At 41.1% G+C, this 20,505-nt stretch overlaps 1 protein-coding gene across 2 annotated transcripts; it reads right to left on the reverse strand.

Annotated features, from left to right (window-relative positions):
• Positions 1 to 181: 181 nt before the first annotated feature.
• RRAGD (Ras related GTP binding D) lies at positions 182 to 19,656 on the reverse strand. Of its 2 annotated transcripts, none has more exons than XM_032105049.1 (7): positions 19,404 to 19,656; positions 12,648 to 12,943; positions 12,032 to 12,231; positions 10,941 to 11,055; positions 5,199 to 5,341; positions 3,298 to 3,446; positions 182 to 1,364 (listed from the first exon to the last, which is right to left on the reverse strand). In XM_032105049.1, the coding sequence occupies exons 1-7, from the start codon at positions 19,549 to 19,551 to the stop codon at positions 1,213 to 1,215; spliced, it is 1,203 nt and encodes a 400-aa protein (XP_031960940.1). In that variant the 5' UTR covers positions 19,552 to 19,656; the 3' UTR covers positions 182 to 1,212. The 2 variants fall into 2 exon arrangements, with proteins under 2 accessions (XP_031960940.1, XP_031960941.1); XM_032105050.1 differs by lacking the exon at positions 19,404 to 19,656 and adding an exon at positions 19,244 to 19,263.
• Between the last annotated feature and the right edge of the window lie 849 nt (positions 19,657 to 20,505).

The raw sequence follows: 20,505 nt of genomic DNA on the forward strand, positions 1-20,505 counted from the left end.
AGTTTCCCTTCCAACTAGAAACTATAGTTTTGTATCACTAATTAAACAAAAACACTGAATACAGAACATGGAAAGTAAGTGTTGCTTCTTTTTAGGTTTGAGAGTGCTCGCTGTCCTGGCTGATCCTGTGGTAAATCTCCCCATATTCAATATTAAAATAAGAAGTAGTAATGTAGGCTGATTATTACAGCAGGTAGATTGTCCAGTCCTCATTTAATGGTCTCGTCTTGATTTCAATCACAGATGTACCCATTAGAGGGAATCAGAACCCAGTGCTCACATCTTTATGACTTATCAGTACATCAGAACATCAGGGTGGAAATACATACAGATTCTTCACTGCGCCAACTGTACATGTGCAGGCTCTCAACACAAACTTAGCAATGTAAATCCAGCCGTACAGATACAACATACTCCTCTGAAGCCTTAGAAAAATACCAGTGCAACATAGAGCCATTTTACAAAACAATCATCTTTATAGAAAGGTATTTTAGTGGTATATGCTGAGGTAAATAATAAAAACAGACCCAAGAGAGGGCATGACCAGTGTTAAGGAGAACTCTGGATGAAATTTGGCCAAAAGCCTGTTTTATAAAAGCTAATATTTACCTACCAGTTACGATCCCTGGTAAGGTGCTTATTGCTGTAATACTTCAATATTATTCTTCAGTTTACAAATTGAAAAATATATGAAATTAGATCTGTATGAATGTTAGGTATTAGCTGTCACAAATTTAAAAAGGCATTGTACCAAGTTTTCTTAATTGTTTACTAACCAATTTGATTGTAGCAGGTAAATAAACTACAGCATACATTTTACCTGACACCATGCATCAAAATCACCAAAAAACCTAAGTTTATCAAAGTCCAACTCCACAAGGAAAACATGAAAAAGTGCAAATTATGTACCCAGTATTTCTGTCACAGCTGTTTTTTCTTAATATGGCATGAAAAAGGTTTACAGCATATATTAAGAAAATTCTTACAAGTGTTCACCTCAATGTTTATATATACAACATTTTGCTCAAAGTGCTCACTATATGAAAAAAACTGATTGGATAAAAATATTTAAACAGTGCTTTCTGAACGTTCAGGGAAAATTCATATAATACATCAGTCCCATTTGTTCTCCTCTTCACTCAGTGCAATGAGATGCAGAAGTCACATCAACTTCCTGAAAACTTTGCTTGCCACTTTGCCAGAAAACCTCAGTTACAGTGGCATTCTTGGTGTCCCATTGGGAGTGGGTCTTTTATTTTTTTGTAGGTGGCTTTGATGTTTTCGAGATCTTACTACTTTCATTCTTACTTCAAACACTTCTTGTATGGCTTTTCGAAAACAATGGAAATTGTAGTCTATTAATCCTACAGAGACAGAAATGTTTTACATATTAATAAGGACATTCATATAAATAAGGTAATGAAAATATTGCTTATATTCTATGTTTAGTGAAATACCATACTCTCTGTCTGGAAGTCATATTCAGTAAACTGTCCAGGAATTTCTTCTGTGCTAAGCAAAAGCATATTTGATAAATACAAATAATTCAGTAAGCATTACAGCTTGATACCATGCCTGCTATTAAATATACCTGCAAGTTTTAAGAGAAAACAAATAGAAGTTCATTGGCAGATAACAGAGCCTTAATTTCATAAAGGGCTTTGAAAAAGTGCTCAGTATACTAGAAGAAAAACTGAAATCTTTCATAAAATATGGTGTCATTTTGGAAATTTTACAGAATAACTGTGATAGAAATAAGTAGCATCTATTAATCAAGAAATGTTCCTTTTTTGACAATACATAAACTTTGAAATGGATACTTGATAGAACTATTACCAAATCTCAGCCAGCTCTGTTTCATCTTACATTGTAATTAAAAAACAACACAATAGACATGCTGTTAGGTTAGATACTTACATAATAGGCAAATCACATTACCATGTCAGTGGGCTGAATGTGATCCCACAGAAAAGCTGTAAAGCCATATAGGTAGTCAATTGGAAGACTTACTAAGTGCTACAATTCTGTAATACCACAATACAATTTCAGAATTTTGGTACTGAGCTCATGACCTCATTCAATGTTAATGCCATCAGCTTTCTTAAATACTGCAGCATTTTCCACTTCAATTTCCCTAACAGGAGATACATATTTTTAAGTGGTTTAAATCCACCATGTTACACTTTGGGTTTTTTTCCCCAGGAATTATCTTCCCTCTCCCTAGAGTTCAGACAAAATATTACTTGGAAATCATGAGGCATAAAAAGCTCATCTCCATAATAATACCAGAACTGAACTGCAGAAGAGTGCAGGCTACCAAGTTTCCCAACTATGCAGACACAACAACCTCACACAGTTATGGACAAACCCTAATGGCTGTTTATTCACCATGGTGTCTTTTCTGAAACAGTGCTGCTAGTAAGTATGCAGAAATAACACTTTTTATGCTTACAACAGAAAGCGTCTGCATCCAACATTCATATGCAATAAAGGTGGTAGAGGTATGGAAGAGGCATTTGACCAGCTTAAGTTCTATCAAAAGCTCACCAGGCTGTCAAACAGCCCAGCAGACACGGTACAAGTGCTGCATTCACAAACACACCAACACTGACTGGTGAATTAATAGCACAAGATGGGGCACACAAGCCCAGATGACGGCTTGCTCTTCCACTGTTGAGTTTTGGTCTCAGGGCATGTCACAAAGACCAGTAACTCAGTGAACATCGTGCCAGTGAGCAGAGAGATCATGAAGTAAGGGTTCAGTATTGACCTTGACCAGGGTCAGAGAGACAACAAGGAAATTTTATGCACTTTAACTACAAAATATTAAAGCACTCCTAAACAGGACTAGGTCCAAAATATGCAACTTTTCAAAAACCTCCTTTCAGATATAAGAAAAGCAAGAACAATCTATCATCCAGTTTCAAAAATTTTCCCTTGGCAAGCAGGCAAGCTATTCCAAATGTGTATGCTGGTATCAACAGTTACAAATCAGTGTCAGTCAAGACAAACAAACACAGTCTACAGTTGCAGGTGGAAGCTTTACTGCATTGGATGTAAGTTTTCAAATGCTTTCGTATCAGAATGTTGTCAAATACGCTTATGATTTCATCCCATCTTAATACCAACACAAGTACTTCATGCCTTTAAACATGTTATGTAAGCTTTATCAAGCTGTACTTACCTCAATATTTATCATACAGTTAGAAACTGTTAACAGCTAGTAACAACCTCAGTTATTCATTAACTCAGTAATACAAGGGAAAATTAATGCAATACCACAAAAGGGGAAAATACCTTTTCTCTCAAAGCTTTCTTCTCTGACAAAACAAACAAGAGCAAGGAATTTTGTCACCTCTTTTAAATAAAGGACAGTTGTATTATTCAGTTTTATGATTGCCATTGATTCTTTGTCATAAGGAGTTCCAGTGCCATCATCTTTAAGCCTAAAGAGCAACATTCAAACAAACAAGAAAAGGTAAGACACCAGATTAGCTAACAAAAGTACTGCTACATTGGTTCTCTCACCAAAGAATCTCAAACTTTATGAAATCTTCATTTTAACCTTTCAGGAGATCTCTTCTTCAAACTACACACTACGTAAACTAAGAAGACAAAGAGATTGTTTATCCGATCACACACCAAACCTTAGATCTGGGGCTAGAAATCAGATTGTTTGGTTGCCACGTGCCTGAACTGGAATCTTATTTTTCCTCTGTAAGTTACAAGCCATTTGCCACAAGGCTGCTTTTCTTTTAATCAGTGCTTTCTATTATGACATCATAAACACGTGAAACAGTAGGTCTGTACTGGTAAGTCCAAACCCAGTAACCTTGCTTGAGCGGTGGCAGCTGACTGATAGTTTAAGACATCATGAGACTTTCCTCATGAGATGTTGGCTTTTGCAAGATCGTATTATAAAAAGAGATTTCTCCTTCACAGATGCTGTGTCATGATGATCACTGTATTATGTTTTTGTATGTTGTAACATTGTAATTTTATCCTCATTCCTGAATGCACACAGAGAGATTGTTAAATGGGTAGTTATCACCAATCTCCCAGAACAATTAGTCTCAATAATATATTAAGTTCCACAGGAACAGAGGACAAGAAATTAATTGTAGTATCATGTCTTTAGTCTGTAACTAAAAAGTGGCAAGCAGATCTCTGGTGATAAATGCTAAATGGCTACACAACCAGTGGCAGAATGATATTTTGTAAATAAAGAGCCCCACAAGTGGTGTTGTACAGATAATTATTAAATGGACAGTCTTTTGAACTACACAGCAGCATCTTTCTCTTTATAAAAATCAGCCATCCTTTATTTTATACCTCTGTAAAACAAGGTCTTATACAGTTACTGAAGTGATGACTCCAAAATCTGAAATGCACAGTAGAATATACAAACTTCAGAGATTTTAGGTAAGTATTCAACAGTTTATTGCTCCAGTGCTTACTGCACATCTGCACCAGGACTCTCCCTTGTACCTTCTCCAAGAGTGCAAGTCTGTCAGTGGGTACAAATGCAAAGCTACCTCAGCCCACCACTCTCTAAGCATGCTGTGCATTGGCCTCCAAGTGTAAGCATCTTAATGCACTAACTCTTCACGTGCTCCTGCCTTTCCCAGGAATGGCTGGCATTACATTTAGCCAAGGGCCAAGCCACTGAAAACATAGCTTGCAAGGAGATGTACATGCCAGCCCAGGAGATTCCCACTTGCTAATGTATAAGAAGGGGAAACTGAAAAAAACCAGAAAGGTTATGTAGGAAATAGAGGACAAACAGGGAACTGAAGTGAGAGTGAAACAACTCTCTGAGGTAATTAGAGGCCACTGGCTATTAAATGAAACTAAATATGGCCCCACTTCTTTTTAAAACAGGAGGCATCCTTCTGTTGACTTCATCCCTAGGGAACAAAAAGATGATGTTTCCTTTTATTTTAGGTTGGTTTCTTCCCACTTCTTCCTCCAAATAAAATTATTAGCATAGAAAGAGGAAGATGCTCACAAAAGAGGCTGAACACGGAGCAGTGCTTGTTGCTGGGAAGGATCAGTCCCTCAGAAGCCAGCCGCTTCCTCCTCCCCTCTCCTGGCAAATTACCCATTCTCATTATTGTTTATACCCACATCACTCTAATTTTGAGGCTATTCAGATTGCCAGTACACAACTTTATGGAAAACATTAATAATTTACTTACCCATATATACAAGAAATGTCAATCACGACATCTATCATATCACAGCAGAGCTCGTAAGTTTGCATATCCACTGGAGTGCTGTCCGTTGCAATATAGATCTTACTGACTACATCAAATAAAAACGCTTTTTCAATCCCAGAATTCTATTCAAGAGAAGAAAAAAAAGAAAAAAAAAGTGGAAGCCATGCTTTCAAATTAACACCAAGCTTTTTTGCTCCCTCACTTGCCTGCTGTACAAAACAACTAGGCTAAAGAAGTTAAACTGCAATCAAGCTCATTTTGAAAGAACTGTACATACAGCACTGTCATATTTGTAACAAAACACAGTGCTCACAGACCTTCCAGCAGTATCTGCCTCTGAGCAGACATAATGCCAAATTACACTCCCAAACTTCTCCACCTGGAGAGAGTACATTTCTTTTCAGTGGAAAATGCGGGGGAGCAAGGGGGGTAAGAAAAAGCTTCCAAGTTCAAGCTTTTGGTGTTTTAATTGTAGCAACAGACATAAAAGAAAGCTGGAATCCAAAGTTTTTCTAGCTGGAAATATAAGAAGATAGAAACAAAGGAAAGAAAACACTGATGGACAAAGAAGACAGTATTGTTCAGGAACTGATCTCTCAAAGAAACTAAGAATTTTTTTCATTGGTCTGTAGCTGTTCTACTGTCTGGTTCTGTAGAACATCTTTTAGGACCACAGGAGAAAGACCAGTGTTTTGATGGTGCCTTCAGGTTTCATGTAGCACTGGTGGTTAAAGCCATGTTTAAAATGCCAAGGCTTGTTAAAGTGACGACAGCTATGTTCCTGTCATCCTGCCAAGCTGGTTAAGATGCTCTCCATACTGGAGATGTATCATATTCACAGCTCTGAGAAGCTAGCCAGGAATGCTAGCTCTTACCCTTTGTGTAGATAAGGTGAACTGCCATAAGGCTCTGCTTCCTGGAAAAAAAATGTGTACGGCTTAACTGAAAACAGTAGCCTTGCTGGCTATCTGGATATCAAGGGATTACACCTGAGCAGTTGTCCCAGCATGAAAAGAAAGGGCAATCTCCCAGTATTGCTAAAGTTATAGAATACACTTCAGTATCCACCTATACCGGAAGACAAGCAACTTTCTTCATCCAACTGAATTGTCTCCATATATGGGATTCTCTTTTTAACATGGTTTAGGACTGCTGCCACAGTAGTTTTGTAACCACCAAAAACCACACTGAAAATCCCTAACAAGTTTTAACAGTTTCAGCTTCTTTTGTAGTTACAGAGCTTTTCCTTTTTTTCTTCTTTCTTTTCTAAGTCAACTATTTAACACATAGTTAAGTGACTAAAGTGACTCTCCTGCTTTCCATATTTCCTGAAATAGGCAGAAAAATTTCCAACACTATATATGCTATTGAACAATGGCCAGTAGTATTTTGGGCATTTTCTTCTTTAAAAGGCGTCATTCTTCCATCACTGCACACAGAGCTAAGGCTGCAAACATCTATTAGTAATAACAGAGTATAGAGGTGAATTTCTTGCATTTCATAATGGAAAAGACTCTCTGAGCGGCATATTTCAATAAGTCAGTAATAAAAAATATCAAAACAAAGTATACACTGTGGATACCTTAAGTATATGGGCTGAAGCACAGGATATACAAGGAGAGTCTAAGAGAAATGGCTTTGTTCAACCTGAAGAAGAGAAGGCTCATTGCTATCTACAATATCTAATGTAAGGGTTCAGAGAAGCCAGAGCCAGAGCCAAACTCTTCTCAGAGCTACAATGTTGAAGGATAGAAGGCAAAAGGCACAGGCTGAAATTCTGACTTGATGTAAGGAAAAAAAAAAAAGTAAGAGTGGTGAAGGATTGGGAGCATGCTGAACTGAGAGTTTGTAGAGTTTCTATCCTTCCAAATGCACAAAGCTGAACTGGACCCAGCCATAACCAGCTTGCTGTAACTGGCCTGACTCTGAACAGCAGCTGACCTCTAAAGGTCACTTTCAGCCTACAGGGCTCTATGAATCTATGTTCTTTGAGCACAAAGAACAAAAATGTATGCATATTTATGCTGGTTGTTCTGGCCACATACGGTAGTTCCGTAATTTTACTTTTTAAACAGTAATTCTGACAGCACCTCACACAGTTCAACAGATGCTGTCAAATAAGATTAATTACAAGAGTCACTTGAAATATCACATAAGTACATAGCTGTAATTAATGGCCAAAATTGTATTTGAAAATACAAGTAATTTCAGACAGAAGAAGCTGGAACATGAGACCTGCAGTGTCATTCTGCAGAAGTCAATTACAAAATTCTGTATTACACAAAGAGAGATATAGCAACAATTTCACCTGTACAATAGCACCCCTAAGATGCACTTTAAATTATTAGGATGTCAGTGACAATATAGTAACGTTTAACAATGAGAAGTGATGTTTTCATCTCAGAGCTCCAGGCGCTGCAGCCTGCCTGTACTTGCAGTGACAGTTCAGAAAGTTCTCATCTTGAGACGTTTGCCATGCCAGCCATTACCCGTGCTGGTAAGGGCAAAAATTGGTCTCTTAACTTAAGCTTGTTTTCAATTGCAACTCATCCATTGTGGTAGGACCTGCTGAGAAACTGCACGTATTTGCTTCCTTAGAACTTTTTATGGTGACAGATATCTCTGTGAAATGGTAGGATGGACTGACAGGAGTAGTAACCACTAAATTGTACCCACATGTCTTCAAATATTTCATTTGCCAGGGTTTTTATTACAACTGTAACTGAAAAATCAGAGGATTTCCCAAAATTTTTGTGTGGAAATTACTCAACACCCTCCTCGCTCCACCCCCAGCCCCGAAAAAACCCAAACAGAAATTGTAGAAACAATAATAACAAGTCATAAAAAACCCAGGAAAAGGTGGATAAAAAGTACTATTCAAAGAGACATTATATCATTAATACTCAGGGAAAATGGCAATAAAAAATCAACTGTTTCTGTTACTAGAGCAGGTGGGTTCCTCACTGAATGAAGGGCTGCCACTGATTAAATGAGAGCAGGGTCTGAATAAACACCAGGTCTCTCTGACACAACCCTACAGTCTGAAGAGAAGATGTAGTAAAATGTCCTAAAAGCACTCCGAATCAACGTAACAATATTCCATGGTTAATCTGAACCAAGACATTGTGAAAAATCTGCAATGAATATATGAAATTTTATTTTGGGTAGGTAAAGATCATGAGGTACTTGAAATTCAAACCATGTTTCTCAACTATTTGTTGTATGCATGATGATGTAGAAGACAGCTTCTATTCGTTAAATAGAATGGGTTCAGTAAAAGTGGTAGTATTACTCCAATTCCTAGGATAGGTAAGCAGGCCTATCTTTTTCTGTCTTTAAAGTATAAAGAGTAAGCCAGAATCTGGCCCTAAAAAGTGATTCTCAGAAGAACTTAAGAGGATATTGCCAGTCACATCCAGTTAGGAATGGATTTTGGACAATTATTTAAACAGGTCTTACATCAAACAGCAGATTTCATGAATTAATTTAAAGCACTACCTTTGAATTTACGGATTACAAAATTTAAGTCATTAAATGATCAAACCTGTACATAATTTTATTTTTACTTTAATAATTGTTTAGTTTTATGCATACATTTTAATATCCCTCAAAACAAACCAAACAACCCTCAAATGAAAATCCACATTCCTATGTCACACAACTTGACTGGTTGATAAGGCGACAGTAATTAAGAAACAGGCATCCTTCTATATGAAGCTGGTAAGTGTGTTAGGTAAGATTTACACGGATTTTGAGTGCCAAACAAACTGTTATTTTATGACTTACAAGTAGTTAAATTAAAGAATGCAGAAGCAGTATTATCACACGGATGGTTCCTTAAACATGCTTGCACACTGTGGCATTATAAACTTAGGCAAAAACCAGCTGTGAACCTAAGAGTGATTGCAGATCTATTTTTGTAATCATCAGGTTTTTGTGTTAGAACTCTCCATGGCATGTATGAAAGCACTTCCTCATGAATGCTGCTGCAAAACCAAAAGTAGAACACGAATACACCCACACCCTGATATCCAACACGCTGGCTTCCTGAGGTAGGGTGTGACCGAAATCCATGACAAAATTTGTTGTTACTAAGTTGCCAAGGTAAAGAAGCACCCCCTAATTAATTGTATACAGGAGAACAATGTTTAATCTTCCTGTGGTTGCAAACAATCATTCTGAGTCTCTCTGTCTACAGACAGAAGATACAAGCATGCTCTCAGCATAGTGATGCAGCTACACGTGGCCCTTGGTCGCCAAGAAACTGGAGCCAAGAAACAGTCAGACTCTTTCCCATACTGAACAGGGGAAATAGCACACTGCCCTCACTTTTCTGGACTTCCCATTTATTTGAAGTACTTGTTCTTCCTTACAAATTATACCTGATATTCAAGGTATGATTGGGGCTGGGTGTTCCAGACACATAAGCAACTGTCATCAGTCATTCAGGAAGCTCCTTGTGCTCAGTTCATGTGGAGATTCTGTACAAACCCTTCACCAAGTCCAAACAATGAGGAGACTCCATACAAAGCTCTGACACACAATGAGTGACTGGGGTGACTCTGGCACAAGGAAGACTGTTATTCAGATAGCTTTCTCTGTAAGACTGTGTGCCAAAACCACTATCTAAATGGTCAAGAATTGTTGGCATCATTTCTTCATTACCTTTCTGTCATGGAGTTTTGAGACTACGTGATAATAACTAATATACAGTCCAGCTGGTTTGGAAGAAACTGATCTTTGTAGTAAACCATTCATTATGAAACAGTATAAATATGTTGTTTAATAGTAAGAGAATAATAATTTCTTATGTCAAAATCACAAAAAGACACAACAAAATACCTTGCTTGGAAATTGAAGCTTCAGAAATTAGTGCTAGATCCAAGTGCAAAATTAGAATTCTGTGAGAAAGTGTGCAGTTTTTGGAGCCACTATGACCACTAAAATAGGGAGTTTCCCCTTTTCACAACCTACTCACTGTGCTCCCCTTCACTCATTGCCCCGTGTTTCCATCTCTTACCTTGTGTCATAACAAGAGCATGTTGGACTCCTCCACCACCTGCTTTTTTAACTAAATTAAATAGTGCATAAGTGCATGTCATAGAAACCCCAGGAGGGAACAGGTGAGTGTCAGAACCACTACAAAGGAAAGGAAGGGATCAGACATACAAGAAGAGTGGAGCAAGCAATGTCTTCCACAGTGATGATAAACCACTAGAGATACAAAGCTCCCTAACTGGCCTTCAGGGTAGCTATGGAAGTGGTAAAAGTTGTGGTAGACGCTACGTCTAAAAATTTTGCAACATAAGAAGATTTTCTTAAGCTTGGTAAACTTCTGATACAAAGTAAAATTAATTCTGGGAAGCACTATAGACAGCTCCACAAATGAGGTCGGACTAGATTATGTTCTTTAAAGTATTTATTCATACAAGTTTTAAGCACATCTTAAACAAATGCATGCAGCACAGACTTTTGCAACATTCAGATTGATGCTACAATGTGACTCAGGAAATACTGTGAGTAGCTCAGCAGCTCACCAATGCTGTTTAATAGAAAGGGAGGTGAGGCCAAGCTGCATGGAGGTGCATTTCAACTAAGTTCTGATACTTTCTCTGAGAGTTCACACTGCTCATGACCTCTAAGAAGGCAGTGAACAGAGTATCTGAACATGCATGTTGGACATAGCCAGATCTACAGACAAAGGATATGGTAAGTACTTACTGAAATAAAGATGTTAAGCAGGTTTTCCAGTGTTGGGAGCTGTGGAATCAGTTTCTGTACCACTTTGCTAAATGCTTCAAATATAGAATGATCATATATGCTTGTCAGATAAAAGCTGGAAAAAAACGTCACCACATTTTCCTTTTAGCCACATACTGTGAACATGATGTACCTTTCATAATATGAGTGAAATAAAATATTGTCAAACAGTAAGTGCCTATAGTAATGCAATTACCCTGTGATCAAAAGTCACAATATGATTGCAGCACAGGACTTCATCTCTCTACTAAAAAAACCCCAACCTAGACACTGAAACCTAGACCTTGATGTAGAACTTTTTAATGCGACTCCCATGCTGGTATCCTTACAAAACTATTTATCAAATTGCAGGAGGGGAGTATTACTGACTATGTCTGTTGTGATCTAATTTTTGAAAGCTGTGGACCCATTTATCAGTGTAGTGATGCAGTCAAGTAGTTAAGAGCTCTAAAGCTGGCATGTTCACAGAGCAGGCCTCTCTTTTTAATGTATTTGTATTTGGCGTTAAAGTGCTAAGAAAGCCATGACAAACTGATGTCCTCTGGTTCCCAGCCTGCAGAAGTCCACTATTTGTCACTATTTGCTACAGTAATCCACTTTACCAGAAGACACAAGGCAAGAATACAGCACAGGTCCTCCCAGGTGGCTCCAAGCCAGCTGCAGCAGTGAGGATGAGCGACTGGGAGGGGACTGTGTGGCAGAGAGCTCTCAAAGAAGGCAGAAGTGATGTAGTGGCATACACTCCACTGCCTGGAACTCTACTGGTTGCTGTCACTGTCCAAGCCAACTTATTTCAAGACAGCAACTGCAGCAAAAACTGAAAGGACTCTGGCATGTTTGTCATCTGTTATTAAGCAGCTCTCCATCTTTCACTGCAAGACAGCAATCAGAAATAAGATACTTTGGCTCAGGTCAAATGTAGCATCTCTGATTATCCCTTTCCTTCACAGATCAAAAGCACATTGCCTGCTACTTCAAGAAAACAGAAAATGGTAACTTGTCAAATAAACTGCTCTCCTCTTTAGCATTCTCTGCACAGCAGCTTTTCTCACCTGAGGTGAATCTTCTCCAATCCAGCATCTGCAAGGTCATCATTTGCCCGCTGGTGAATATCCCTCTGCGTTTCAATCTTGTGATCATCAGATAAACCATCCACTTTATGGATAAAGATTTCAAAGTTGATATCTGGATTCACTTTATAGGCTCTGGTCACAGTAAGATGCAGCCGAGCTAATGCTTCCATATAATCATCCTAATAAAGGAAAAAGAAGAGCTACAAGTTATGAAAGTATTTAAAAATATATGTATTAAGTTTTATGATACTTATTTTTAGATAGTACTACAGCTCAACAACAGCTTAATTTTTTTAATGTTTTATAAGTAGAAGCCTGAGCCTACATCCAGCATGTGCACCAATCTCATGCTGTCAGCACTGAGGAATCTGAGTAAGAACATTGAGATGTTAAAACAAATTAGTTAAACTTCTGAACATACTGCAGAGAGAGATTAAAAATAGCCAAGCAGCTCTTCAAGTTTTAATGACTTCTTTTAATGTGTGTTTGTGATGTAGATTATTTATTTGCTTTGAAAAAACCCTATGCTTTCCAACCCATTTGTCTATTGCTGAAGGAAGAAAAGAAAAGAGTAGCTTAAAGCCCCTTTTTTTACCTGAGAATCAATAACAAATATCAGTGCTCCAGTGCCTCTGAAAATCATCTCATAATCAAACGTAGGGTCAAAGAAGTCAATTTGCCCAGGAAAATCCCATATCTGAAAGTTGACAAAGGAGCTGTTGGAAACATCCTCTCTGCAGATCTTGTTTGTGCTCTCCAAGAAGAGAGTCTCATTCGGCGACATTTTGTGAAAGACAACTTTCTGAATGGAAGACTTTCCACTTCTTCTCAATCCCATGAGCAGGATTCTTGGCTTAACTTCAGTACTGAAGGGATCATTGAAATCCAAAACTGAATAAAACCACACAAGAAGAAAAGGAATATACTATGGCAATATAATTAGTAACTGCCAGATAACATGCATTTGATATTTATTTTCAGGAAATTTTTATTTGAATTTATGCAAATGTTACCAATGTTTAAGCTTAGAGAGCAGTGCTACAGGCATTTTAACTTATTTGCCCCTTAGGCTATACTATCAGAAAATCTACTTCTCACCTCTAAGACACAAACTGTAGAAGCCTTGACTGCTCTGTTTGTACATGAAAAATCTGTTATCACACACAGACATCCTAAAATACCTAATTTTACTCTAATTAACACTATGCCAGATATATTCTTCTTTAAAAGAGTATCATCTGATAACAAATACCCTTTTCAGCTGATAGCTACATCACACTGCTGGAAGAACAGAGTAAGACTGTGTTAAGTACTTCTGCATGACCTTCCTACCTGAGGGCTTCCCTTCTCTAAAATCAACCAACCAATAAATAAATAAATGAATGAAATCACAAATGCAAGGAGCTACAGGAAGAGTTCAACTCAGCAGGCACACAATTCTTCTATGTTGGAACGTACAATACTGAGCTCATGAGGAGTCCTTTTCTAAGGTGCTTAGGATTTCACCTGCTGCTCAGTAATTTGTGTTACAGTCTGTAAAGTTTTGTTACCCAATAAATAAGATTACAGCATATCATCTGCCTATTTGTAAAACAAAGGCCTGGAAACAGGAGTTTCATTGTGTTACCTACCCCAGTTTGAAACTGGTACCACTTTTCCTGGTGCTGATGCAAGTTATATCAGCATCAAGCAGTTCTAACAGTAAACTATGCTGTTATATCTCTAAGGACATGAATGCATAGCTATCCATTCCTGTAGGCACACCAACTTTAGCTTCAGGTATCTCCAATCAAAACACCTACAGCAGTCTAAATTGCTGCATTTAGTTGGCCTGTAACTTTGAAATGTCTTTTGGTGCTGAGGTGAAATAGCACTGCCCTTATAAGTAAAAAGCTTTCTAACACCTCTGTGAAACTCTTTCTGCAGTGTCAAACACAAGCAACGCAAAAAAATGAGTTGTCAGTGCTAAATCCACAGAGTACAACTCCGAGTACACAGAGGTCAGGTTTAAAATACTGATCACACAACAGGCTAACAGGCTACTGATCACACAACAATCTAGTGATGTTTGGTAGACCTCCCAACCATTGCACTACAGACTATTCAGATAATACCTCATAGCACAACATAATTGCATTGCATTTCCTTCCCTTTTTCTGCTGGGTAGGTTTTGAATTGCGGAAAACTGGCACATATTTATTCACATGCATAATTCTTGAATATGCCCTGCATACATTAAGCTTTACTCCCAAAATATGAAAATCCAAACCAAGAAACCTTAGCAACAATTTGAACCTGTCAATTTATTACATAGCCCTCTCTGCCAAAAAAGATGGAAAGCTTAAAGGAATCTTTTGCCTAGGAACATGTTTTGCACCCAGGGGTGGTGACCACATCTTGTGTCTTCTTGTGTCCCTCAAGCCTCACTCACAGCTTCCAGAAACACAAGAGCAGGGTATGTCTGCCAGGAAGGTACAGAAGCATGTCCAGGTCTGTTTGTGCCTCCCAATTTGAGTGACAGAGAAGTAGAGCTTCTCAAACTGAAGGTATTGCAGTGTTAGCATAAAACATCTCCTGGCACCATCTACTGGCTTGTGGGAGGTTGTGCCACTCGGTGTAGCCCCGTGGCACCAGTGACTGACAGGAGTTTTCAACTCATATCGGTGGGATACTGTCCATTTCAAATACAATTGAAAGGCCTTGGCAGTTATTACCACTTACTGTGGTCTTGTCAATTATCACACATGAGCACTGCCAGGCAGGAGTAGTGCACAGGGGAAATGCCTTCAGGCAGAACAGGGATAGGTAACTCTGTAAGAATCTCATCCTACAAACACAGCCACTTCTGCTGATCCACACACAACAAATTTAGGAGGTAAGAAACTGAGGTCAACATGCTGCTCTACTCTTCCCATCAACTTGAATAGGGGTAGTACCTCCTGTGGCTGAAAGAAACATGTGCCCTACAACACTTCACACCTACAGAAAACATCAGCTCTAAGATGATGTAACAAAATTTTATGTTTTGGGGGTACTGTGTTGTCAATTAACCAAACCAAACATGCAAGATTTCATGGTGTATCCTCCATCTCACTCTGATTTTTGGCCATCAGAACGGAAAATAATTTAACCAAAGCTTTAAACAGACTTTATAAAAACATATAAAGAACAGTCTTCAGGTGGAGGTTTTATTGCATGTTTCAAAAAAAAAAAAAAAGCCTCCCATTTGCTCTGTACACAACTGAACTTACAAAGTCTCATCTACCATGGATTTGTACTTTGTGTCCCCTTCCTCTTCCCACCACAATAACACCAACTTCCTCCTGTATGTCTTATGACATCTCCTCCAAATAACAGATATGACATGCTGTGGCTGATCTGGAGCTCAGCACATTTCAGCTGGCTACACCGTGTACACCCGTCTGCCAGCTGCTGCCACAGAGAAAACACAAAGCTGCTCCCCTGTTCCTCTGAGGACACTTCATTTAGCTTTCTCCTCTCTTCTGAATGCCAGTTTTCCTCAAACTTGTGGGAACTTAAACTTTGAGACGTCTTTTGTTCAAATTTGGTTGAAGGTGGACAGCAGTTTCCAAGGTTCTGACCATTGACAAGACAACCTGAAGACAGGCTACCTACCTAACTTCCTTTTCTTTAAGAAACAAGCTAAAAACCCACATATATCTGAAGAAGTATTTTAAATAACTTGGTGTTTTTATGTTGTTGTATTAAATTATTCCAGGCTGTTAAGATTTTTACTGATTGTAATGCTTAATACCAAGAAATTGCTTTCTATTAAAGCCATACTAAAAAAAAATACAGTTGCAACTGCAAACAGAATTAGCGATGAGAAGAATGAAGACCAGCTCTTCTGCTAGTAAGACTGTTACTTAGCTTTTGAAATCCTGCCAGTTCAAAGACAGGGAAATGTTAAGAGTATCATCCAAACCTGATGAGATAGCAAGGCTTCTATAGCACTTCCCTCTCAGAGAGAGTTAAGAGATTACCTTATATGTAAAGGAATTGGACGATGCTTTGCCTGCCCACATTCCTTTGCAGGAGTACTTGACAACTCCTTTTTTAATTTGCCACAGAAATGCCAGTAGATGTATCACTGCAACTTCCCAGACTAGGTTACTGAGTGAGATCATAATAAGCCCAAGAGAAACACTAAACTCTTCTCTGTTCTATAACGGGAAAGATATTTTTCCCTATTGTGAGATGCAACACATTTCCTGCTTCATTCACTTCTGCAAAAAGTAAATGTAAAATGCCAGTCTCTAATGCATATCAACAGCCCTTCATATTTCAACTTTTCTAAGCAGCCATAAAGAACAGAAGCCATGCTGGTTAGAGACTATATCCTTTGAAGTATTCACGAATTTAACTCAACAAAACTAAAAGCACTTTCCCCTAGAGAAGCACTCAATTCCTTACAAAACTTCTGTTAACTGCAGTTGTGTCCTAGCTTAGGGAGTGTGTTTTGCATGCATTGCAACATGCAGAAGAGCACAGCTCTGAGGAGTTGAGAACTCCACGTAGCAGTCCCGACCTGTCTCACCAGGATGCACAGTACAGAACAAATACTTTAATATCTCCTTTATGCTATTAGATACACATGGATAACTAAAACAGTTTTTGAAGCCCATCCTGAATTCCAGGTCAATTGCAATTAATTATCAAAGCAGGTGACTATCAGTGCTTCCCAGGTGTATGGGATGGGGATGCCATGTTCTGTACATCCCACCAGCTTTCAAACATCCAAATAAAAAACATCACAGCTCATCTGTTCAAGTAACATACAGCCAAAAGGAATTGTTTCGCTCATGTTACCATCCGCAAGTAACAAGCCTTGGAGTCTAGCTTTGAACTAATACAGCTAATAATGTGGGTTTTTTCCCACTTATGCAGTTATATTAAGTTTTAACCATTTCTGTGTAAAGGAGAGGTAGCAGTCCCAAACTTTCTACTCTTACCTTCAAACCCATTCATCTTGTAGCATTTCCAGTACTACCGTGACTGTGGTATTTGCAGCACTTTGGATTGCTGTCAAGACAATGCCCTTACAAAACACATACAATGAACATCTTCAACTCTAACAGATGGCCTGAGACTAAAGAGTTAACAGAAAAAGCTTGTATGCAATAAAGAAGGCTGTTCAGCTACTGTGGGTTCATAGACATTGAAGAAACGCCTGGTGGAAGGAAATTCTTGTGGCTACAGAAAAGACTCAGAACCAGAAGACCTGGTTCCACACTGCCTCAAGAGCAGCACTGTGCAATGCTATGTCTTAAAGCCACTTCCTTGGACACTCTGCAGAGGGCTTCCCTGCTTCTAAACACTTTTTAATTGCATATTAAAAAAATATGACTAGGCTTTATGTAAATTTTAGTGTTTTCAAGTCTCTGAATATGTGTAAACTAAGGACAAGAGCCATGGTTTTAGCCATTGAAGCTGGAGACACAAACCCAGTATGGAGTGAGAGATAACCAATCTTCTGCATGCTTACAAGAATCAATTATGCTTTTACTTTTAAGCCTGGCTTCTCTCTTCACTGTCAACAGCCATGCATTGAAGTCGTCCTTCTTATACTGCCCTTTTCATTCTTTCTTTGTAGAAAAGTGAAGGCTGTGATACTGAATTTTGGACTACCTGCTGTACAGAGCCAGGAAGACAGGACAAAAAATAAGGGAAAGTCTCTTGCCCTGCAGCCCAGTGTTACACAAAACACAGACCTGAATCCCAACCCCCTCCATTTCAGATGCTGTATGTCTCTTTCTCCAGACAATTCAAAATGCAACAGAAAACCAGGGAATCTGGATAGTTAAAATAGATTTTGTTTTAATCCTGTGTAAAAAAGTCCCTGCAATGGACTGTCTTCTCCTGCTATTCACTATGTAAAGGTTTTTCTCTGTTAAGTACAATATTTTGGTGTTACTATAAAGAAGCAATTGCAATTTTTAGCAGTCTAACAAGTTCCTATTCAGAAATATCCAAATAAATTCATCTGAACACAGAATACAGATTACTTTCTACAGAAAATATTAACTCAGTGTAGCACTAAAGAAATTAATTAGAATTTCTTCTCTTTGCATCAAAATGAAGGCAGTTCTTTAGCAGGTTCAAGTAGGACTTTATTTAGTCTCAGTTATATTCTTATAGTCTAACATTCCTATGGCTTTTAACCATGAAGGCTTATACTCAAAGCACTGACCTTCCTCCCCTCCCCAAAATTACATTAGTCAATGCAGCACCTCCCATGGCAGCCTGTAGGACTGGGCCTTTAAGGAGAAGGGTTCCACACACTAATATAGAAGTAGACTTAAGATATGTGGCCTTTTATTATGCTCTTATAAAAAAGCACTTCTTTTTTTATCCTGCTAAACTGAGAGTTCTCCAAGCTCCTTTGTGAAACATGTCTCAGAAGAATGAATTCAGGCTCTGAATGAACGCAACAGGCTCTGAGCTGGCATTTCCTTTTTCTACTGAATGAGACTGCTTTTCCTGGTAAGCCCGTCCTTCTTAGCATCACCATCCATACTGCCACGGACATGCAGTGAGTAACGCGGGTTCCTCACAAGCACAGACAGACATTTAGCAGAGCCTGCCACCGTGGGACTGACACTCGCAGCTGCGGAGGAGCCCCGGACACAGAGCTGCGTGTGGCCGCTGCCTTTTATAGCGTGACACCCAACCCCCCACCTCCTTGGCACACTCGGGTCACATCACCAGGCTGTGGCCTCTAAGTAATAACTCCCACCCCAGACAAGAAGAATACTGATGAGAGATTACACACACACACTTTGCCTGCACTCCCCTTGCCTCCTTCCTCCTTCCCGACGCTTCCTGTTACCTGTCAGCCCTTGCCCCGCTCCTTCCTCAGAGCTCCCTGCACCCTCTGACCCACCGAGTACGGTGTCCCCGTTCCGGCCCTTCCCATGGCCACCTCCGCAGCATCCCCGCTCCTCCCGGCCTCTCAGCATCCACCCCCGTCCCCAACTGGGCCTGCCCTCCCTCTGGACGCCTCGTCTACCCCGCACCGCTGTCCCTGGCTCCCCCCGGGGAGCCTCGCCTCCTCCCTGACCCACATCCACGGGCCGCCAAACCTCACCTCCTGGCGGCTGCCTCGTGCCCCCGCCACCGTCCCGACCTCACCCCCACCCCCGCCCCCGCCCTGCCTCACTCCACACCCACACTCGTTGCCGGCCGCTGCCCCGCAGTGTCCTCCGAGCCCGATGCTGCCTCTCGGCCCTCCGGGAGGAGCCCCAGCCTCCGCCCCCGCAGCCCCGCGGCCGCTGCCACGCCGCTCCCCGCCGCCCCCGGTGCCGCTGCGGCCGCCGCGAGCGGCACTCACACGCCTCATCGCCGCCGCTCTCCGCGTCGCCGTCCGAAAAGGACTCGGCCCTGTCGGCGTAGCCCGCCAAGCCCACGATCTCCTCCTCCTCTTCCTCCTCCTCGTCCCCCTCTTCCTCCTCCGGCAGCTTCCTCGGCACCTGGCTCATGCCGGCCGCACTCCTCGCGGGGCTCCGCGGCCCCTCTGCCTGCGGCGGTCGGGGCGCGGGGGTGCAGGTCCCGCGCTGGCGCCGCGCCCGCCGCCGCTCCCCTCCTTCCCCCCGCACGGCGCTGGCGGAGCGCGGCGCAGCTGCCGGCGGGGCGGGCGGGGAGGCGGCGTGACCCGCGTCACCTGACGCGCCCAGTCACGGGCCACCGGGGCCTCCGCGCTCGCCCGAGCCCGCTCCCGCTCCCGCGCCCAGCCCCGCCGCTGGCACCCTAGCGCCGGCGGGCATAGCCCGGCGCTCCGGGCTCACCAGCGGGACGGGGACTGCCGGCGCCGCCGCCGCCCGCCCCGGCCCTGCTGTCCCGAGGGACACCCGTGGGAGCGGTGCACACGCGAGGCGCTGCTCCTGGCGTGCGGGGCACCATGGGTGGGCGAGCGGAGTGGCCAGGTGTGCCAGGCAGCGGCACCGAGATGGCACCTGGCCCTTCTGTTACAAGCAGCCCTGCTCAGAACCCTTAGAGTCATAAAATCAGTTAGGTTGGAAAAGACCTCTGAGGTTATCGAGTCCAACCTATGACCGAACACCACCATCTCAACTACACCGTGGCACTAAGAATCACGTCCAGGCTTTCCTTAAACACCCCCAGGGGCGGTGACTCCACCACCTCCCTGGGCAGCCCATTCCAATGTCTAATCACCCTCTCTGTGAAGAATTCCTGCCTAATGTACCACCTAAATTTCCTCTGAGGCAACTTAAGACTATGTCCTCTCGTTCTCTGTTACTGGTTGCCTGGGAGAAGAGTCCAACCCTTATCTGACTACAACCTCCTTTCAGGTAGTTGAAGAGAGTGATAAGGTCTCCCCTGAGCCTCCTCTTCTTGGTCGTGTCATGCAATCTCACCCGGCACAAAGCCCAAAGATGGACTCGGGACTCTCCTGCATCACCCCACACCTTCAG

Source organism: Corvus moneduloides, chromosome 3 (genome assembly GCF_009650955.1).
Source record: "Corvus moneduloides isolate bCorMon1 chromosome 3, bCorMon1.pri, whole genome shotgun sequence".
In the NCBI taxonomy this organism is placed as follows: domain Eukaryota; kingdom Metazoa; phylum Chordata; class Aves; order Passeriformes; family Corvidae; genus Corvus; species Corvus moneduloides.